The following is a 15,498-nucleotide window of genomic DNA, read 5'->3' as shown; positions in this document are numbered from 1 at the left end:
AGAAACTTCAAAAGACCTTATGCTGAGGTTGGTTATAAGCCTTATCCCCAAAAATCTACAGCCTTCTCGCATAAAAAATCTAGAAACCTAGAGACTCTATGCAAATGATGACTGTAAGACTTGAAATCCAAAACCATCTCTTTTTAAAGTCTAGAACCTTTAGAGAGTCTATGGAAAGCTTTAACCTCTACAACCTGCACTCGCATGTGATGGCTGGAGATTTTATTTTGTGGAATCTAGAATCTTAATCTTAAGATTCCACTATCTTTAGAGACTTCATCATCTAAAATTCCAAAACACATCTAGAATATTTAGAGTCTCCGCGTTTTATTCTGTGGACACTAGACCTTTCAACTTACAGATTCTAGAGCGAACACAAACATCACAGTGGCTTACTTCTTTATCCCGAAGGTTCTAGAACCTTAAACCTAAAAATAAAGTTTTTCAGGATAAAAACTTTATCCTAAATAACTTTTTAACTAAGGATCATGAGAAACAATTGTTATCCTGAGTTTTCCATAAACTTCAAGTCTAGAACTGATAGAGAATTAATGTTGGGAATGACTAAAAGTTTTGTTCTGATGATCGCTGAAACCTTAAGGACTGCAGAACCTTTAGAAGCTTCGTACTGAGGACAGCTGTATTCTCAGAGAGATTCTAGAACAGATAGAATCTCCACGCTGAGGAGTGGTGTGATCTTTATCCTGAGGACTTTAAAGCCTTCACACTGATGATTATTGGATTAATAGAAACGGCAGAGTGAGCTCGGAAACCTCTATCTTTTGGATTCTAGAACCTTTATGCTCAGGATTTTAGTGCTGGAAGAAACAATACTTTACATACGTAGAAGATTCTAAACACTTTATAATCAGTACTGTATATTAAAATATTCACAGCAGACATTGTATAAATCATCGTAGCGAAACGTTTCTAGAACTTTAACATGGACGAGCTTCAAACCTTCCCCATTAAGATTCCGAATACTTTCTGTATCATGAAAATTCTAGAGCAGTACACTCATGGTGCTAAACGTTCTTTTACACTGAGGATCCGTAAACGTTTTGAAATCTAATTTTGTAAAACTATACACACACAGGATTTCACAATAAACAGGTGGACACACAAAAAACACACACACACACACACAGAAATACTCAAATGGACAGGAATGTTCACGTTACTGTGACAATAAACAGATTCAAGTCATTATCAACAAGATCAGCACACTGGTCTTACTGTCAGAGAGAGAGAGAGAGAGAGAGAGAGAGAGAGACAGTCAGATTTAAAACAGTCTCAGGATGGAGTCTGTTTAAAATCCACCATAATCCCCTACTACACAAACAGTTTGTGTGTGTGTGTGTGTGTGTGTGTGTGCGCTCACTGACCTACTACACATTTTTAAAATTCACACCCTTTCTGATACTTAAGTATCAGGTTACACAGACATGAAGAATGTGTGCTTACACACACACACACAAACACGCACACACACTCTCTCTCCCGTCGTGTTTCTGGAGAGTGCAGTAAATTTTACAAGCAGCACTTAGCGCGGTCGTCCAGATTGCACTTTAATTAGCTGTTAATCATCTATAGGACATAAATGACCGTGTACGTGTCCTGCTGCTCCATTAGCCATGTGCGCCTGACAGCGGGTGTGTCTCCGTACAAATCTGCCTCTGTAGCAGAGCTGCACAGCTGACTACACCTAATGCCAACTATCCATCATCTCACACACACACACACACACACACACACACACACACACACAAAGTACAACATCACAATCTGTCCTTTTAGAACACACCCCATTTTGAGAGAGAAACAGATAGATAAGCGGAGATGAAGCCAGGGATGCCGTGGGTGGGGCTGTCACATGAGGAGGGGAGGGGCTATACAGATGAATGTAGTAGCGTTTTTGGAGAAAAATATGTAAACACCAAGGAACGCTGGAAATGGAAGGACAGTGCGTAGGGGTATGAGGGACTGATGTAACGCCTTGTGCTTTAGAATAAGAGGGGGTTCTCATGCGAAGTAGGCGGGGTTCTGGAGGACGGAAAGTCTCTTTAGTATAGGGGCTGGTGTTCTATAATAAGACTAAAGTTTGCAGTTTAGTACATGGGGTTCTATAGTACGATTAGTTTAGGTAATATAGTGAGTGGCATTCTAAAATAAGAGAACACACTTTAGTGTAGTGGGTGGGGCACTAGAGTAGGGGAAATAACTCGAGTGGATTAGGGACACACACTCATGGGTAGTGGGTGGGGCTTTAGAGTGATAAAAGGGTTCTCTAGTGTAGTGGGTGGGGCTTTAGAGTGATAAAAGGGTTCTCTAGTGTAGTGGGTGGGGCTTTAGAGTGATAAAAGGGTTCTCTAGTGTAGTGGGTGGGGCTTTAGAGTAATAAAAGGGTTCTCTAGTGTAGTGGGTGGGGCTTTAGAGTGATAAAAGGGTTCTCTAGTGTAGTGGGTGGGGCTTTAGAGTATTAAAAGGTTTTTCTAGTGTAGTGGGTGGGGCTTTAGAGTGATAAAAGGGTTCTCTAGTGTAGTGGGTGGGGCTTTAGAGTGATAAAAGGGTTCTCTAGTGTAGTGGGTGGGGCTTTAGAGTAATAAATGGGTTCTCTAGTGTAGTGGGTGGGGCTTTAGAGTGATAAAAGGTTCTCTAGTGTAGTGGGTGGGGCTTTAGAGTGATAAAAGGTTCTCTAGTGTAGTGGGTGGGGCTTTAGAGTGATAAAAGGTTCTCTAGTGTAGTGGGTGGGGCTTTAGAGTAATAAATGGGTTCTCTAGTGTAGTGGGTGGGGCTTTAGAGTAATAAAAGGGTTCTCTAGTGTAGTGGGTGGGGCTTTAGAGTGATAAAAGGGTTCTCTAGTGTAGTGGGTGGGGCTTTAGAGTGATAAAAGGTTCTCTAGTGTAGTGGGTGGGGCTTTAGAGTGATAAAAGGGTTCTCTAGTGTAGTGGGTGGGGCTTTAGAGTGATAAAAGGTTCTCTAGTGTAGTGGGTGGGGCTTTAGAGTGATAAAAGGGTTCTCTAGTGTAGTGGGTGGGGCTTTAGAGTGATAAAAGGGTTCTCTAGTGTAGTGGGTGGGGCTTTAGAGTGATAAAAGGGTTTCTAGAGTAGTGGGTGGGGCTGTTAAGTACAAGAACACACTCTAGTGTAGTGGGCGGAGCTACAGTACTAGTTTAGAAATTGGAAGGTTCTAAAAAACAGCCGTTTAGAGACAGAACAGGGAGGTTTAGACATAAAGATATATCTGATGATGATCATCTTGCTGTTAGTAGGCGTGACCTGTTGCCAGGGCAACCGTAGCACTCTACCACTCCCAAAACTGATCATACACAGCTCCCTGAGCGTAATGACCGTGTTCCTTTACTATTCCTGCATGCCGGTGTCCAGCAGCTGTGTGTTGGGGGTTCCGTCATTTGTGTGCGCATGTGTGTGTTTGGGGGTTCTGCGTTTGTGTGACAAACCCACGCAGTGGTGATTAATGAGGGAGTCACAGTCACATCGGCTCTATAATGATGCAGTGAAACAGGTCACCTCTCACACACACACACACTTGACAGAAAGAAAGCGTGGTGCAAATGTGACCGTGACCCGATCGTTAAAATCCACACCCTTTTAACATGATAATGAATATTTAAGAACAGAGCATCTGATTGGCTGAGACTAGCACAGCTGTCCAATGAGAATGTTTTATCCCAGTGACAGTGATATAGTGATCAATTAGTGATTAATTGCTAGTCATCAAAGTAGCAATGCCATTAGCAAGAGTGTGTGTTTATGTCTGTGACCTGTGCGCGCGCATGTGTGTGTGTGTGTGTGTGTGCGTGCGTGCGTGTGTGTGAATATATACCATGCGGTTGATGCGAACAAAGTCCTCCGGACTCTTTGCCCACGGCGGCAGCTCGACATCACACACCACAGTCCCATCATCCATCACTCCCAGATTATAGTCGTTAGCGTTAATGAACATCTCTGGCAGGTAGAAGAACTCGGGGATCAGCTCCTGCAGAGAGAAGGACAGGAAGAAGTGCTTTATATTCCACTCTTCTCATCTTTTAATCATAACAATGGTCTTCTAAGTGAGTGAGTGTGTGTGTGTGTGTGTGTTTCACAGTGAATTGGGACATTCGTCATAAAAACTACGACAGAAACCCGGTAGGTACTGTCTGTAACAGTCTCACACACCATTTATTTATCTACCGTACAAACACACCGTCTAGTCGCCTTCATTCTAAGATGAGAAACGTTTCACTTCTAAAAGGGCGTGGTTTATTCCGGGAAGACTCCGCCCCCCCATATGTGCCAATCACAAGATAAAAATGATAACAGTAGTTCACTCTACAACTTGTGAGCTCGGTGTTAAATAGTGTCTTGTTCATCATCAGTGAAAACGGCAGACGGCGGATCTTTTGAAAGTACAGCATTCATCAGGCTAGCGCCGCTCCACTGACACGCAGAACAATGAAGCTAATCGTTCGAATAATTTCGCTGTTTTGTCTTTAATCATGTTGGTTTTTCCTTTAATTTGTCACTCGGCAAATAACTTTAGAGTAACTGTAATTTCTTTAAAAAAAAAAAAAAAAAGGGAGCTTCACAAAAAAAAAGAAAAATTATATATATTGGGGGAACGTCTGGTTTAGAAAGCTACAAAAATATAATTTAGGAAGAGTTTTTAATGAGTTTAGCAGATACTCAGTGGCATGAAAATAATGAGCTTCTGAAAATAGCTTTTAAAATATGAAACTTTCTACAGTCGCAAAATATATTACAGTTTATAAAAGTGGATCTAAAAATGGAAGGAAATAACGAGCTTGTGAAGTTTTACAAGACGCAGAAAGCAGAACGCCGTGTACCCGAATGTGGTGTAACAGCAGCAGCTAATCCCGCTGTTAGTTTTGGCTTTGTTTGTTTGAATGACCTCTTGTTCGGCACTTCACAGGAGCGAGACAGCGGCTAATTAGACGTACAAACAAACCCAGCTAGTGCTCGCTTTTTTTTTTTTTTTACTTCCCTTGTTTCTGTGTTCTGTGAGTAAAAACTAAAAAGGTCATCGCCTAAAAAATGAGAACGCCTTTAAAACAAAAAGGTCACTGCTTTACGATGGCACCAGGCGCCCCTCTGTAAATTTACCTCGTTTGGCTGGCAACGTGCCACCGGGGTGAGTAGTGCGGTGGAGAAAAGGCGGCAGGGGTGGGTTGGGGGGGGTTCTTTACAAGGACCTATTATGTGCAGTGGCCCCTAAGCACAAAGGGTCAGAGGTGAAGACTTGCAATGCAAAATCCTGTCGTGCTGTGGGTCAGTGGAGAGGAGATCCCCTTCGCCCCGGTTTAGAGCCTATCTAATCCCCCTAAGGGCAAAACTTATGGTGCTAATGCTAACGCTAGTGCTCAAGGGCAGAGGTCGGGGGTCAGAGGCTACCCTGAAGCTGGACTGGGTGGAGACCAACCATTTTTTTCTAAACGGTTTTGTGAACGATATTTTGCCTTGAAAAGAATTCATTTCGTTCGTAGAAGAAAATAATAATAACAGGTTGAAGTATTGTTGTGTTCATTACCTGGTTTAAATTATACAACCATGAGGCCCAAAATACTGTTCATATACATAAGCATAATTATATTTAGACAGTAATTACAGTAATGACTATATCCATAACAGAAACTACAGTAATGATTATAGCTGTGACAGTGATTACGGTACACAGGCATTAACTTAGACATTGTTACAGCTATAACCATTTCTGTAGTTACACTGATTAGGGTAATGATCATCTGTAATGGTGATTACAGTAATGACTACAGCAGTAACTGTAATTACGGTAATGACTATAGCTGTGACAGCGATTACAGTAATTACTATAGCTGTAACTGTGATTACGGTAATGACTATAGCTATGACAGTGACTACGGTATCTAGTCATTAGCTTAGTCAGTGTTACAGCTATAATCATTATTGTAGTTACAGTGACTACGGTGATGACTATAACTAACAGTGATTTCGGTAATGACAATAGCTGTCACAGTGATTACGGTAATAACTATAGCTATGACAGTGACTATGGTAATAAGTAAATCTGTGACAGTGACTACAATGATAAGTATAGCTGTAACAACTATTGCGGTAATGACTATACCTGTGACAGAGTACAGTAATTACGGTAACGACAATAGCTGTGACAGGGACTACAGTATGTATTCATTAGCTTAGTCAGTGTTACAGCTATAATCATTATAGTTACAGTGACTACGTTGATGACTATACCTAACAGTGATTTCGGTAATGACTATAGCTGTGACAGTGATTACGGCAATGAGTAAATCTGTGACAGCGACTACGATGATAAGTATAGCTGTAACCACTATTGCGTTAATGACTGAGTACAGTAATGACGGTAGCTGTGACAGTGATTTTGGTAATGACTATAGCTGTGACAGTGATTGTGGTAATGACAATAACTGTGACAGGGATTACGGTAATGACTATAGGTGTGACAGTGATTACGGTAATGACTATAGCTGTGACAGTGATTGCGGTAATGACTATAGTTGGGACAGTGATTGCGGTAATGACTATAGTTGTGACAGTGTTTGCGGTAATGACTATAGTTGTGACAGTGATTGCGGTAATGACTATAGCTGTGACAGTGATTACAGTAATGACTATCGGTGTGACAGTGATTACGGCAATGAGTAAATCTGTGACAGCGACTACGATGATAAGTATAGCTGTAACCACTATTGCGTTAATGACTGAGTACAGTAATGACGGTAGCTGTGACAGTGATTCCGGTAATGACAATAGCTGTGACAGTGATTACGGCATTGAGTAAATCTGTGACAGCGACTACGATGATAAGTATAGCTGTAACCACTATTGCGTTAATGACTGAGTACAGTAATGACGGTAGCTGTGACAGTGATTTTGGTAATGACTATAGCTGTGACAGTAATTGTGGTAATGACAATAACTGTGACAGGGATTACGGTAATGACTATAGCTGTGACAGTGATTGCGGTAATGACTATAGCTGTGACAGTGATTGCGGTAATGACTATAGCTGTGACAGTGATTACGGTAATGACTATAGCTGTGACAGTGATTACGGTAATGACTATCGGTGTGACAGTGATTACGGTAATGACTATCGGTGTGACAGTGATTACGGTAATGACAATAGCTGTGACAGTGATTACGGTAATGACAATAGCTGTGACGGTGATTACGGTAATGACAATAGCTGTGACGGTGATTACGGTAATGACTATAGCTGTGACGGTGATTGCGGTAATGACTATAGGTGTGACGGTGATTACGGTAATGACTATAGCTGTGACAGTGATTGCGGTAATGACTATAGCTGTGACAGTGATTGCGGTAATGACTATAGCTGTGACAGTGATTACGGTAATGACTATAGCTGTGACAGTGATTACGGTAATGACTATCGGTGTGACAGTGATTACGGTAATGACTATCGGTGTGACAGTGATTACGGTAATGACTATCGGTGTGACAGTGATTACGGTAATGACAATAGCTGTGACAGTGATCACGGTAATGACAATAGCTGTGACGGTGATTACGGTAATGACGGTAGCTGTGACGGTGATTACGGTAATGACTATAGCTGTGACGGTGATTGCGGTAATGACTATAGTTGTGACGGTGATTGCGGTAATGACTATAGTTGTGACAGTGATTGCGGTAATGACTATAGTTGTGACAGTGATTGCGGTAATGACTATAGCTGTGACAGGGATTACGGTAATGACTATAGCTGTGACAGTGATTACGGTAATGACTATAGGTGTGACGGTGATTACGGTAATGACTATAGCTGTGACAGTGATTACGGTAATGACTATCGGTGTGACAGTGATTACGGTAATGACTATCGGTGTGACAGTGATTACGGTAATGACAATAGCTGTGACAGTGATTACGGTAATGACAATAGCTGTGACGGTGATTACGGTAATGACTATAGCTGTGACAGTGATTACGGTAATGACTATAGCTGTGACAGTGATTGCGGTAATGACTATAGCTGTGACAGTGATTACAGTAATGACTATAGCTGTGACAGTAATTACAGTAATGACTATAGCTGTGACAGTAATTACGGTAATGACTATAGGTGTGACAGTGATTACGGTAATGACAATAGCGGTGACAGTGATTACGGTAATGACAATAGCTGTGACAGTGATTACGGTAATGACAATAGCTGTGGCGGTGATTACGGTAATGACTATAGCTGTGACAGTGATTACGGTAATGACTATAGCTGTGACAGCAACTACTGTACTGCCTATAGCTCTTATGATTCATTATGTCAGTCATCTGTAAAAGTGAAATAAAGATGTGATCCTAATTAAATAAAGCCAATTTGGAGGGCTTTTAACATTTTCCACTCAGCTCAAGTTCTTTCACTTGTAAGTGTGTGTCACGGTGTTACACTAATCCACTCTGACAGTGTGTGATGTGTGTTTTTGTCTTTAATCAGCTGTTAGTGTGTAACACGAGATGCATGTTTTACTATCCAAGGAGTGCAATCAAGCACCCTTCCTGACGTCCTGACGTCCTGTCCGCGTGCCGTAATGAGTACTTTAAGAGGTATAAGCACTTGTTATAGGTTATTCGGTTAGGGTCTCTCTCTCTCTGTGTGTGTGTGTGTGTGTGATGAAAAAAGTGAAGCGATCCAAGGTTCATGTCAAGGTTGGAAAAAGTTCTGTTGGCTTTGATCAGTGAAGCTTGACGCTTTCAAGGTAGTGTGACATGGATTGGCTGTGAGCATACCTGCATAGGAGAGTGTGTGTTAGTGTGTGTGATTATGAAGCATGAATTTGTGTGTGTGTGTGTGCGTGCGTGTGTGTTTATGGAAGGGCAGAAAGCCATGCTCGTTGCCCCACACTGAGCTCCGGTTACAGAGAGGAAGCGTGCTCAGGTCTAATCATGTAATTGTGGCCATATTGGAGGAACACGAGAGGAAAACCAAACACAACTGAAAATCTGATTGACAGGAAGTTGGGGTGTGTGTGAGTGTGTGTGTGTGTGTGTAAAAGTCTTCTTTTATGGCTGCATTTAAATGCATAATATGTGACTTATATGTACAGCATCCTTGTCAGAAATAAAAAAAAAAAAAAGGATTTCTAAGAGTTCCTGAACTGCGTGAGTTCCTGGAAAAGAGTTCCTGAACTGCGTGAGAGTTCCTGAAAAGAGATCCTGAGCTGCGTGAGAGTTCCTGATCTATGGAGAGTTCCTGAACTGCATTACAGTTTCTGCACTGCGGGAAAGTTCCTGAAAAGAGTTCCTGAACTGCCTGAGAGTTCCTGAACAGAGTTCCTGAACTGCATAAGAGTTTCTGAACTTTATGAGAGTTCCCGAACTTTTTAAGAGTTCCTGAACTGCACTAGAGTTCCTGAACTGCACTAGAGTTCCTGAACTGTGTGAGAGTTCCTGAACTGTGTGAGAGTTCCTGAACTGTGTGAGAGTTCCTGAAAAGAGTTCCTGAAATGTGTGAAAGTTCCTGAACTGCATAAAAGTTCCTAAAAAGAATTTCTGAGCTGTGTGAAAGTTCCTAAACTTTATAAGAGTTCCTGAACTGCATTAGAGTTCCTGATCTGCGTGAGAGTTCCTGAACTGCATAAGAATTCCTGATCTGCATGAGAGTTCCTGATCTGCATGAGAGTTCCTGAAAAGAGTTCCTGACTTGTGTAAGAGTTCCTGAACTCCATAAGAGTTCCTGAACTGTTAAATTTCCTGAACTGCATAAGAATTTCTGAACTTTATGAGAGTTCCCAAACTTTATGAGAGTTCCTGAACTGCATTAAAGTTCCTGAACTGCATTAGAGTTCCTGAACTGCGTGAGATTTCCTGAACTGCGTGAGAGTTCCTGAAAAGAGTTTCTGAGCTGCATGAGAGTTCCTAAACTTTATAAAAGTTCCTGAACTGCATTAGAGTTTCTGCACTGCGTAAGAGTTCCTGAAAAGAGTTCCTGAAATGCATGAAAGTTCCTAAAAAGAATTTCTGAGCTGCGTGAGAGTTCCTAAACCTTTATAAGTGTTCCTGAACTGCATTAGAGTTCCTGATCTGCGTGAGAGTTCCTGAACTGTATGAGTTCCTGAGCTGCTAAATTTCCTGATCTGCATGAGAGTTTCTGAACTGCATAAGAGTTCCTGTACTTTATGAGAGTTCCTGTACTTTATGAGAGTTCCTGATATGCGTGAGAGTTTCTGTATGTAAAGTTGTAGATCGCTGCATCTTTATTTTTTATATATTTTAATAAAATGCATGATATTTAATGTAATAGCCAATTAAAAAAGGCTATTATGTGTGTGAGTGGGTGTGTGTGTGTGTGTGTGTATACATACCTTCACATCAGACGTGTCTCTCTGACAGTTCCTCCAGGCTCTGGCGACGGAGGAGAAGGTTCGGTCTGCATGATCAAACTTCCCTCCTTGGAAGTTGAGGAAGAACGTAGTGAACGGCTCCTGTGGGGACACGAACATCATCATCAGCACACACACACACACACACACACACACACACAAAACATAACCCTACCCTCTAACTCCCTTACCTTCGATTCCTTCAATATTCCCATTAAATATAAATTAACTGCTCTGTCTCAAATGCATTCAAGTCCACTTCTTGTCCTTTCATACTCTGTCCACTTGTTTCCCTTTTCAGCTGTCCCCTGTTTAATTCTCTGTCTCCCTACCCTTTGTCTTTTCTGCACATAAATCTCACATTTTATAATCACCACAAAGACATGCAATACTAACACAATATCCACTTCCTGTCCTCGCCTGTCTCAAACCCTTACCCCCTTTGCTTTGTCCCCTATAGACCTGCAGAGAAATGAAACACAGCCGCATGGATAATAACGCACCGTGTGTCCGGCAGTTTTAATTAGACTGCAATTCACTGCTGGAAATAAACGACTCTAATTACACAGAGGCTGATGAAACAAACCTAGCGCCCCTCTCCTCAGTGTGTGTGTGTGTGTGTGTGTGTGTGTGTGTGTGTGATGAAGTGGCCGCACTGAGGCTGTTCACTGGAGAGGCTTTAGTATAATCCTGATAATAATGGGAGGGATCAATGTCGTGCCTCCGCAGGAAGCGACCATGAAAACGACATAGTATAGCAATTATAGTCTTTAGAGTTCCCCTGCTGCACACACACTTTATATACACACAACACACACTGTACACACACACACACACACACACCATTGATTTTATACCCATTGTAAATGTATAAACCTAACAATGCCAGTTTTAACAACGGAAAAATTTCCTAAGGAAAACTATTGTGTGGTAAACGGTCGTGTTTCAGTTTTTTTTTTTATATCCTTCGTCCCTTGTGCCCTTGATGTCTAATTTCTTTAGGGATCACACACACACACACACACACATCTTAGAAAACACATTACATTACAAGAAATAAAAAATTCTCAGAAACAGCTATGTTTTGTGTGAAACTGCTTATTCTGACACTATGATAAAACAACTTTGTAAAAGTCTAATACGCTTAACTTCTTTTAACTGCCCGAGAGTTCCTGAATCACGTTAGAGTTCCCGAAGTGCATGAGAGTTCCTGAACTACATGAGAATTCCTGAACTGCTTGAGAGTTTCTAAACCGCTAAAGAGTTCCTGAAATGTGTGAGAGTTTCTGTACTGCATCAAAGTTTCTGAACTGTGTAAGAGTTCCAGAACTGTCAGAGTTTCAGAACTGCCTGAGATTTCCAGAACTTCCTGAGAGTTCCGGAACTGTGTAGGAGGTTCTGAACTGCCTGTAAGTTCCTGAACCGCTTAAGAGTTCCTAAACTGCATAAGAGTTCCGTAACTGTGTAGGAGTTCCTGAAATGTGTAGGAGTTCCGGAACTGCGTTAGAGTTCCTAAACTACCTGTGAGTAAGTACATAAGAGTTCCTGAACCGCATAAAAGTTCCAAAACCGCATAAAAGTTCCAGAACTGCGTATGAGTTCCTGAACAGTGTAGGAATTCCTGAACTCTCTGTGTAGGAGTTCCGGAACTGCGTTAGAGTTCCTAAACTGCCTGTGAGTTCCTGAACTGCATGAAAGTTCCTGAACTATGTTAGCATTCCTGGACTGCGTTAGAGTTCCTGAACTAGAGTTCCTGTTAAGTTACTGAAAATTAACACATTACATATTACATTACAAGTAAAAAAAACAAAACACTATTTTGAAACACTTCTTACGAAGTGTAAAACTAAATTTCTGATAAATTTTGTCTAATCAAATTTAATCGATCTAGTCTTATCTATTAAAGTCTAATGAATGTATTCTTTAAATTCTTTTAACATTAATATAAATATTTAGACCGATGTTAAAAGACTACATTCCTAAAGATCAGTCAATCCCTGATATTCCATAAAAAAGTTCCAAATTCCTGAACACTCCGTAAACGTCCCTCTAACATTCCTCACTAACAGATTTCCCAAACACTCCTGAAACGTTCCTCCAAACATTTTTTTGCTCTCTCCATAAAATTCCTGATTTTCTTAGGATTTTCTTTGGTTTAATATTATTTTCCTGGAAGATCTACCTTCAACATTCCTGGCGTTCCTGAGGTTTTTTCCGATCAGAAAATTTTAATAATCGATATTTAAAAGAAGAAATTACATTTGATTGTGAAACAAGATGATTTTATTTTTGAGTAAAAATGTTTATTGTGCACAAAATCTGCGGAATTGGAATTCTTTTCTGCAGTGTGTGTGTGGTTTAATGTTAAATAATAAGCGCCTGTTTTGTGTGTAATTCTATCCTGGAGAGACACACAGACATGTCTGCAGTCTCGTCCCTTTGTGTGCGGGACGTGGAGGGAGAGATGAAAAATGCACGCTGCATTTGTTAGCATGGAGATAAGGCCTATAACTCAGCATGGCATAAATCACTCCGACACACACACACACACACACACACACACACACACACACACACTCACAGGATTATACGGGGCAATTAGCTGTCATGCGCCTTAGTACGAATCATAAAATAAAATAAGAGCGGGCATTTAAAAAAAGAGAAGGAGGACGTGAAGCGTTATGACGGCGTGTAGTCGGGGTGGAGCGATGATGTAACGGGGAGGACGACGCTAATTACGCGCCATCAGATCAACTAACAGGCAAATATCCTAACATAAAACTATAACAATGGGTTTATAATAGACAGACGTGTGTATGTGTGTGTGTGTGTGTGTGTAGAACTCACGATCCTCAGGAGCCACATCATGGTGAAGCTGGCCGTGGAGTAGTGTGTGCCGTAGTGGAATTTGGGGACTTGCTCGTCTTCCCAGGATTCATAGCGTTCGGAGAAGAAAGCGGCTCTCTTTGGGTTCAGGGCTCCGATCGGCTGAGAGACAGAAAGAGAGACAGAGAGAGAGCGACAGAGAGAGAGAGACAGAGAGAGAGAGAGATCAGATTTACACTCCATATCCATCTGAACTGACCAATCTTGCTTCCCTAAAAATTTCAAGTCGTCCTTTTTTGGGGAGATGATTTCGTTTTTCAGATTTATTCTGTCTCGCTTCAAACAACAACGATTTAAAATGCACATGCTTTGAAGATGAAATTGGTGCAGCTGTCTAAGAATTGCTGCATAAACTGTTTTTTTTGTTTTTTTTTGGTTGAAAGATTAAAAAGCAAATAAAATTGAATAAAATCTGTAGTGTCTGTAACCATGTCAAATCCAAGTTGCTGTATCTTAACAATCCACTATTTTTAGAAAGATCTTTTTCAAGTTAATTTAACATAGATGCACATGTGAAATTTAAATCTGAGTGACAGTTAAGACCGTTGAAAGATTTGAATTTAAAAAATTAAAAAATAACGGACACTACGGACATAAAAGGGCGTGAAACTGCATTAAGCAAATGTGTTTCTTTTCATCTGATAAAAATATATTAATGTGTATAAAAACAGAACATGAATCGGGAGATAGGAAGCGTTAAGTATAATGAAAAAACAAAATATAAATTCACCTCTTCCACCTACCGTTCTGTGGATAGATACACTTTTTAGCACAGATACCATGTTTTCCCTCCGTCCCACCTCCTTTTCTTTCTCTCCCTCTTCTTACCTTTTTGCTTACTCCTTCCCTCATTCCCTTGTCCACTTCCTGTCGTATCCCACTGCATTTCCCGTCTTCCTGTCCTCCTTCCTCACTCCCTCAAGTCCTACCTTCCTTCCCTTAACCTCTTGACCTCTTTAACCTATCTCCTTTCCTCCACCCTATTCCTGTCTTTCCTCAACCCCACTTTTCCTACCTTCTTCCCTTTTCCACTTCCTGTCCTTCGCCTCTTCATGTTCCTGTCCTCTTGTCTTAACCCTTTAAATTTTACTTCCTCCTTCCACCCTATTCATTCCTCTCTTTCTCACTTCTAGTCTTTTTCCTTTAACCCTTTGTTTTCACCCCCTTCCTGTCCACTTGTCCCACTTTCTCCTCATCCATTCATGCTTTACATCTTCCCTCATTCTAATAATCCCTTTCCCTTGATTATCTTCCCTTATCTTCTGCTCGTACCCTCGTCCCCTTGTCTCCTGAACCCCCAGACACCTTGTCGAGGGGACTACGGAAGTCCACTTTCCTCTCCCTCGCTCACATCCTCACTGCTTCTCTCACCTCTTCCCTTCTTTGCACTTGTTCACTTCACATTCTTTCATTCCCTTCCTCCATCCTGTCCTTTTCCCTAATGTCCCCTTTATCCCATTTCCTCCTTTACACATCACTTAAAGTTCTTTAGTCTTTATACTTTTACAAATATACACTCTCTTGTACAGATGTCTTTAGTACGTGTGAGTGGAGCGCGAAAGCAAGCCGAGCTGAGAGAAAGTATTCACACCTCGCAGCTGCAAAACCCCGCATTGCTTCCACATGAATATTGGATGATGTTATTCTGATTTAACGGCGCGCGCTCGTCTCGCGGCTCTGTATAAAAATCCCCCTGCAGCTGACTGACACAAATAACCCACCGGTGTACGTGCGCGCGCGCGCGTGTGTGTGCGGCTAATTCTCCATAAAGCCGCAATAAAATCCATCAGGCCATCGACCGCGCGTGCATTAATGCCGCATCGATCCGCGAACGCCGATACATCCTGCAGCCATTATTTAAATTCTCGTTTATAAAGCGGCTTATTGTCCTGCTCGATCTTTATTACTTCCCTCCAGTGAGCACTCCTGACCCGCACACACACTCTCTCGGCTTTGATCTAATGGAAAGATGGCCTTCCTTAAAATGAGCGAGGGATGCAGATGGATCGATCCGCTCGCTCCGTAGCCGCGTCATGAAGAGCTGATCAATCATTCAGCCCTGTATCGATTAGCATACAGCCATAAAGCAGGCTTTCCATTGTGTGTGTGTGTGTGTGTGTGTGTGTGTGTGTGAGAGAAAGAGAGTGCTTATGCAGCACACGATCAGATTGAAACCATAAAAGGCTAATTCTAATCCACTGTGTGTTAATTAAATCTTCGTTAATGGA

The 15,498-nt window shown here is 41.5% G+C and overlaps 1 protein-coding gene across 1 annotated transcript in view; it reads right to left on the bottom strand.

Annotated features, from left to right (window-relative positions):
- The window catches only part of lrba (LPS responsive beige-like anchor protein), a 225,622-nt gene that overhangs the window by 40,681 nt on the left and 169,443 nt on the right, over positions 1 to 15,498 (bottom strand). Inside the window, exons 44-46 of the mRNA XM_053479877.1 lie at positions 13,232 to 13,372; positions 10,367 to 10,486; positions 3,847 to 3,999 (exon numbers count right to left, since the gene is read on the bottom strand). Coding sequence (XP_053335852.1) covers positions 3,847 to 3,999; positions 10,367 to 10,486; positions 13,232 to 13,372 — 414 coding nt within the window. The remainder of the gene's footprint in view (positions 1 to 3,846; positions 4,000 to 10,366; positions 10,487 to 13,231; positions 13,373 to 15,498) is intronic.

This window comes from Clarias gariepinus, chromosome 20 (assembly GCF_024256425.1).
Source record: "Clarias gariepinus isolate MV-2021 ecotype Netherlands chromosome 20, CGAR_prim_01v2, whole genome shotgun sequence".
NCBI lineage: Eukaryota > Metazoa > Chordata > Actinopteri > Siluriformes > Clariidae > Clarias > Clarias gariepinus.
Note: the sequence above shows the minus strand (reverse complement) of the source record. Positions and strands in the feature narration are given on the sequence as shown.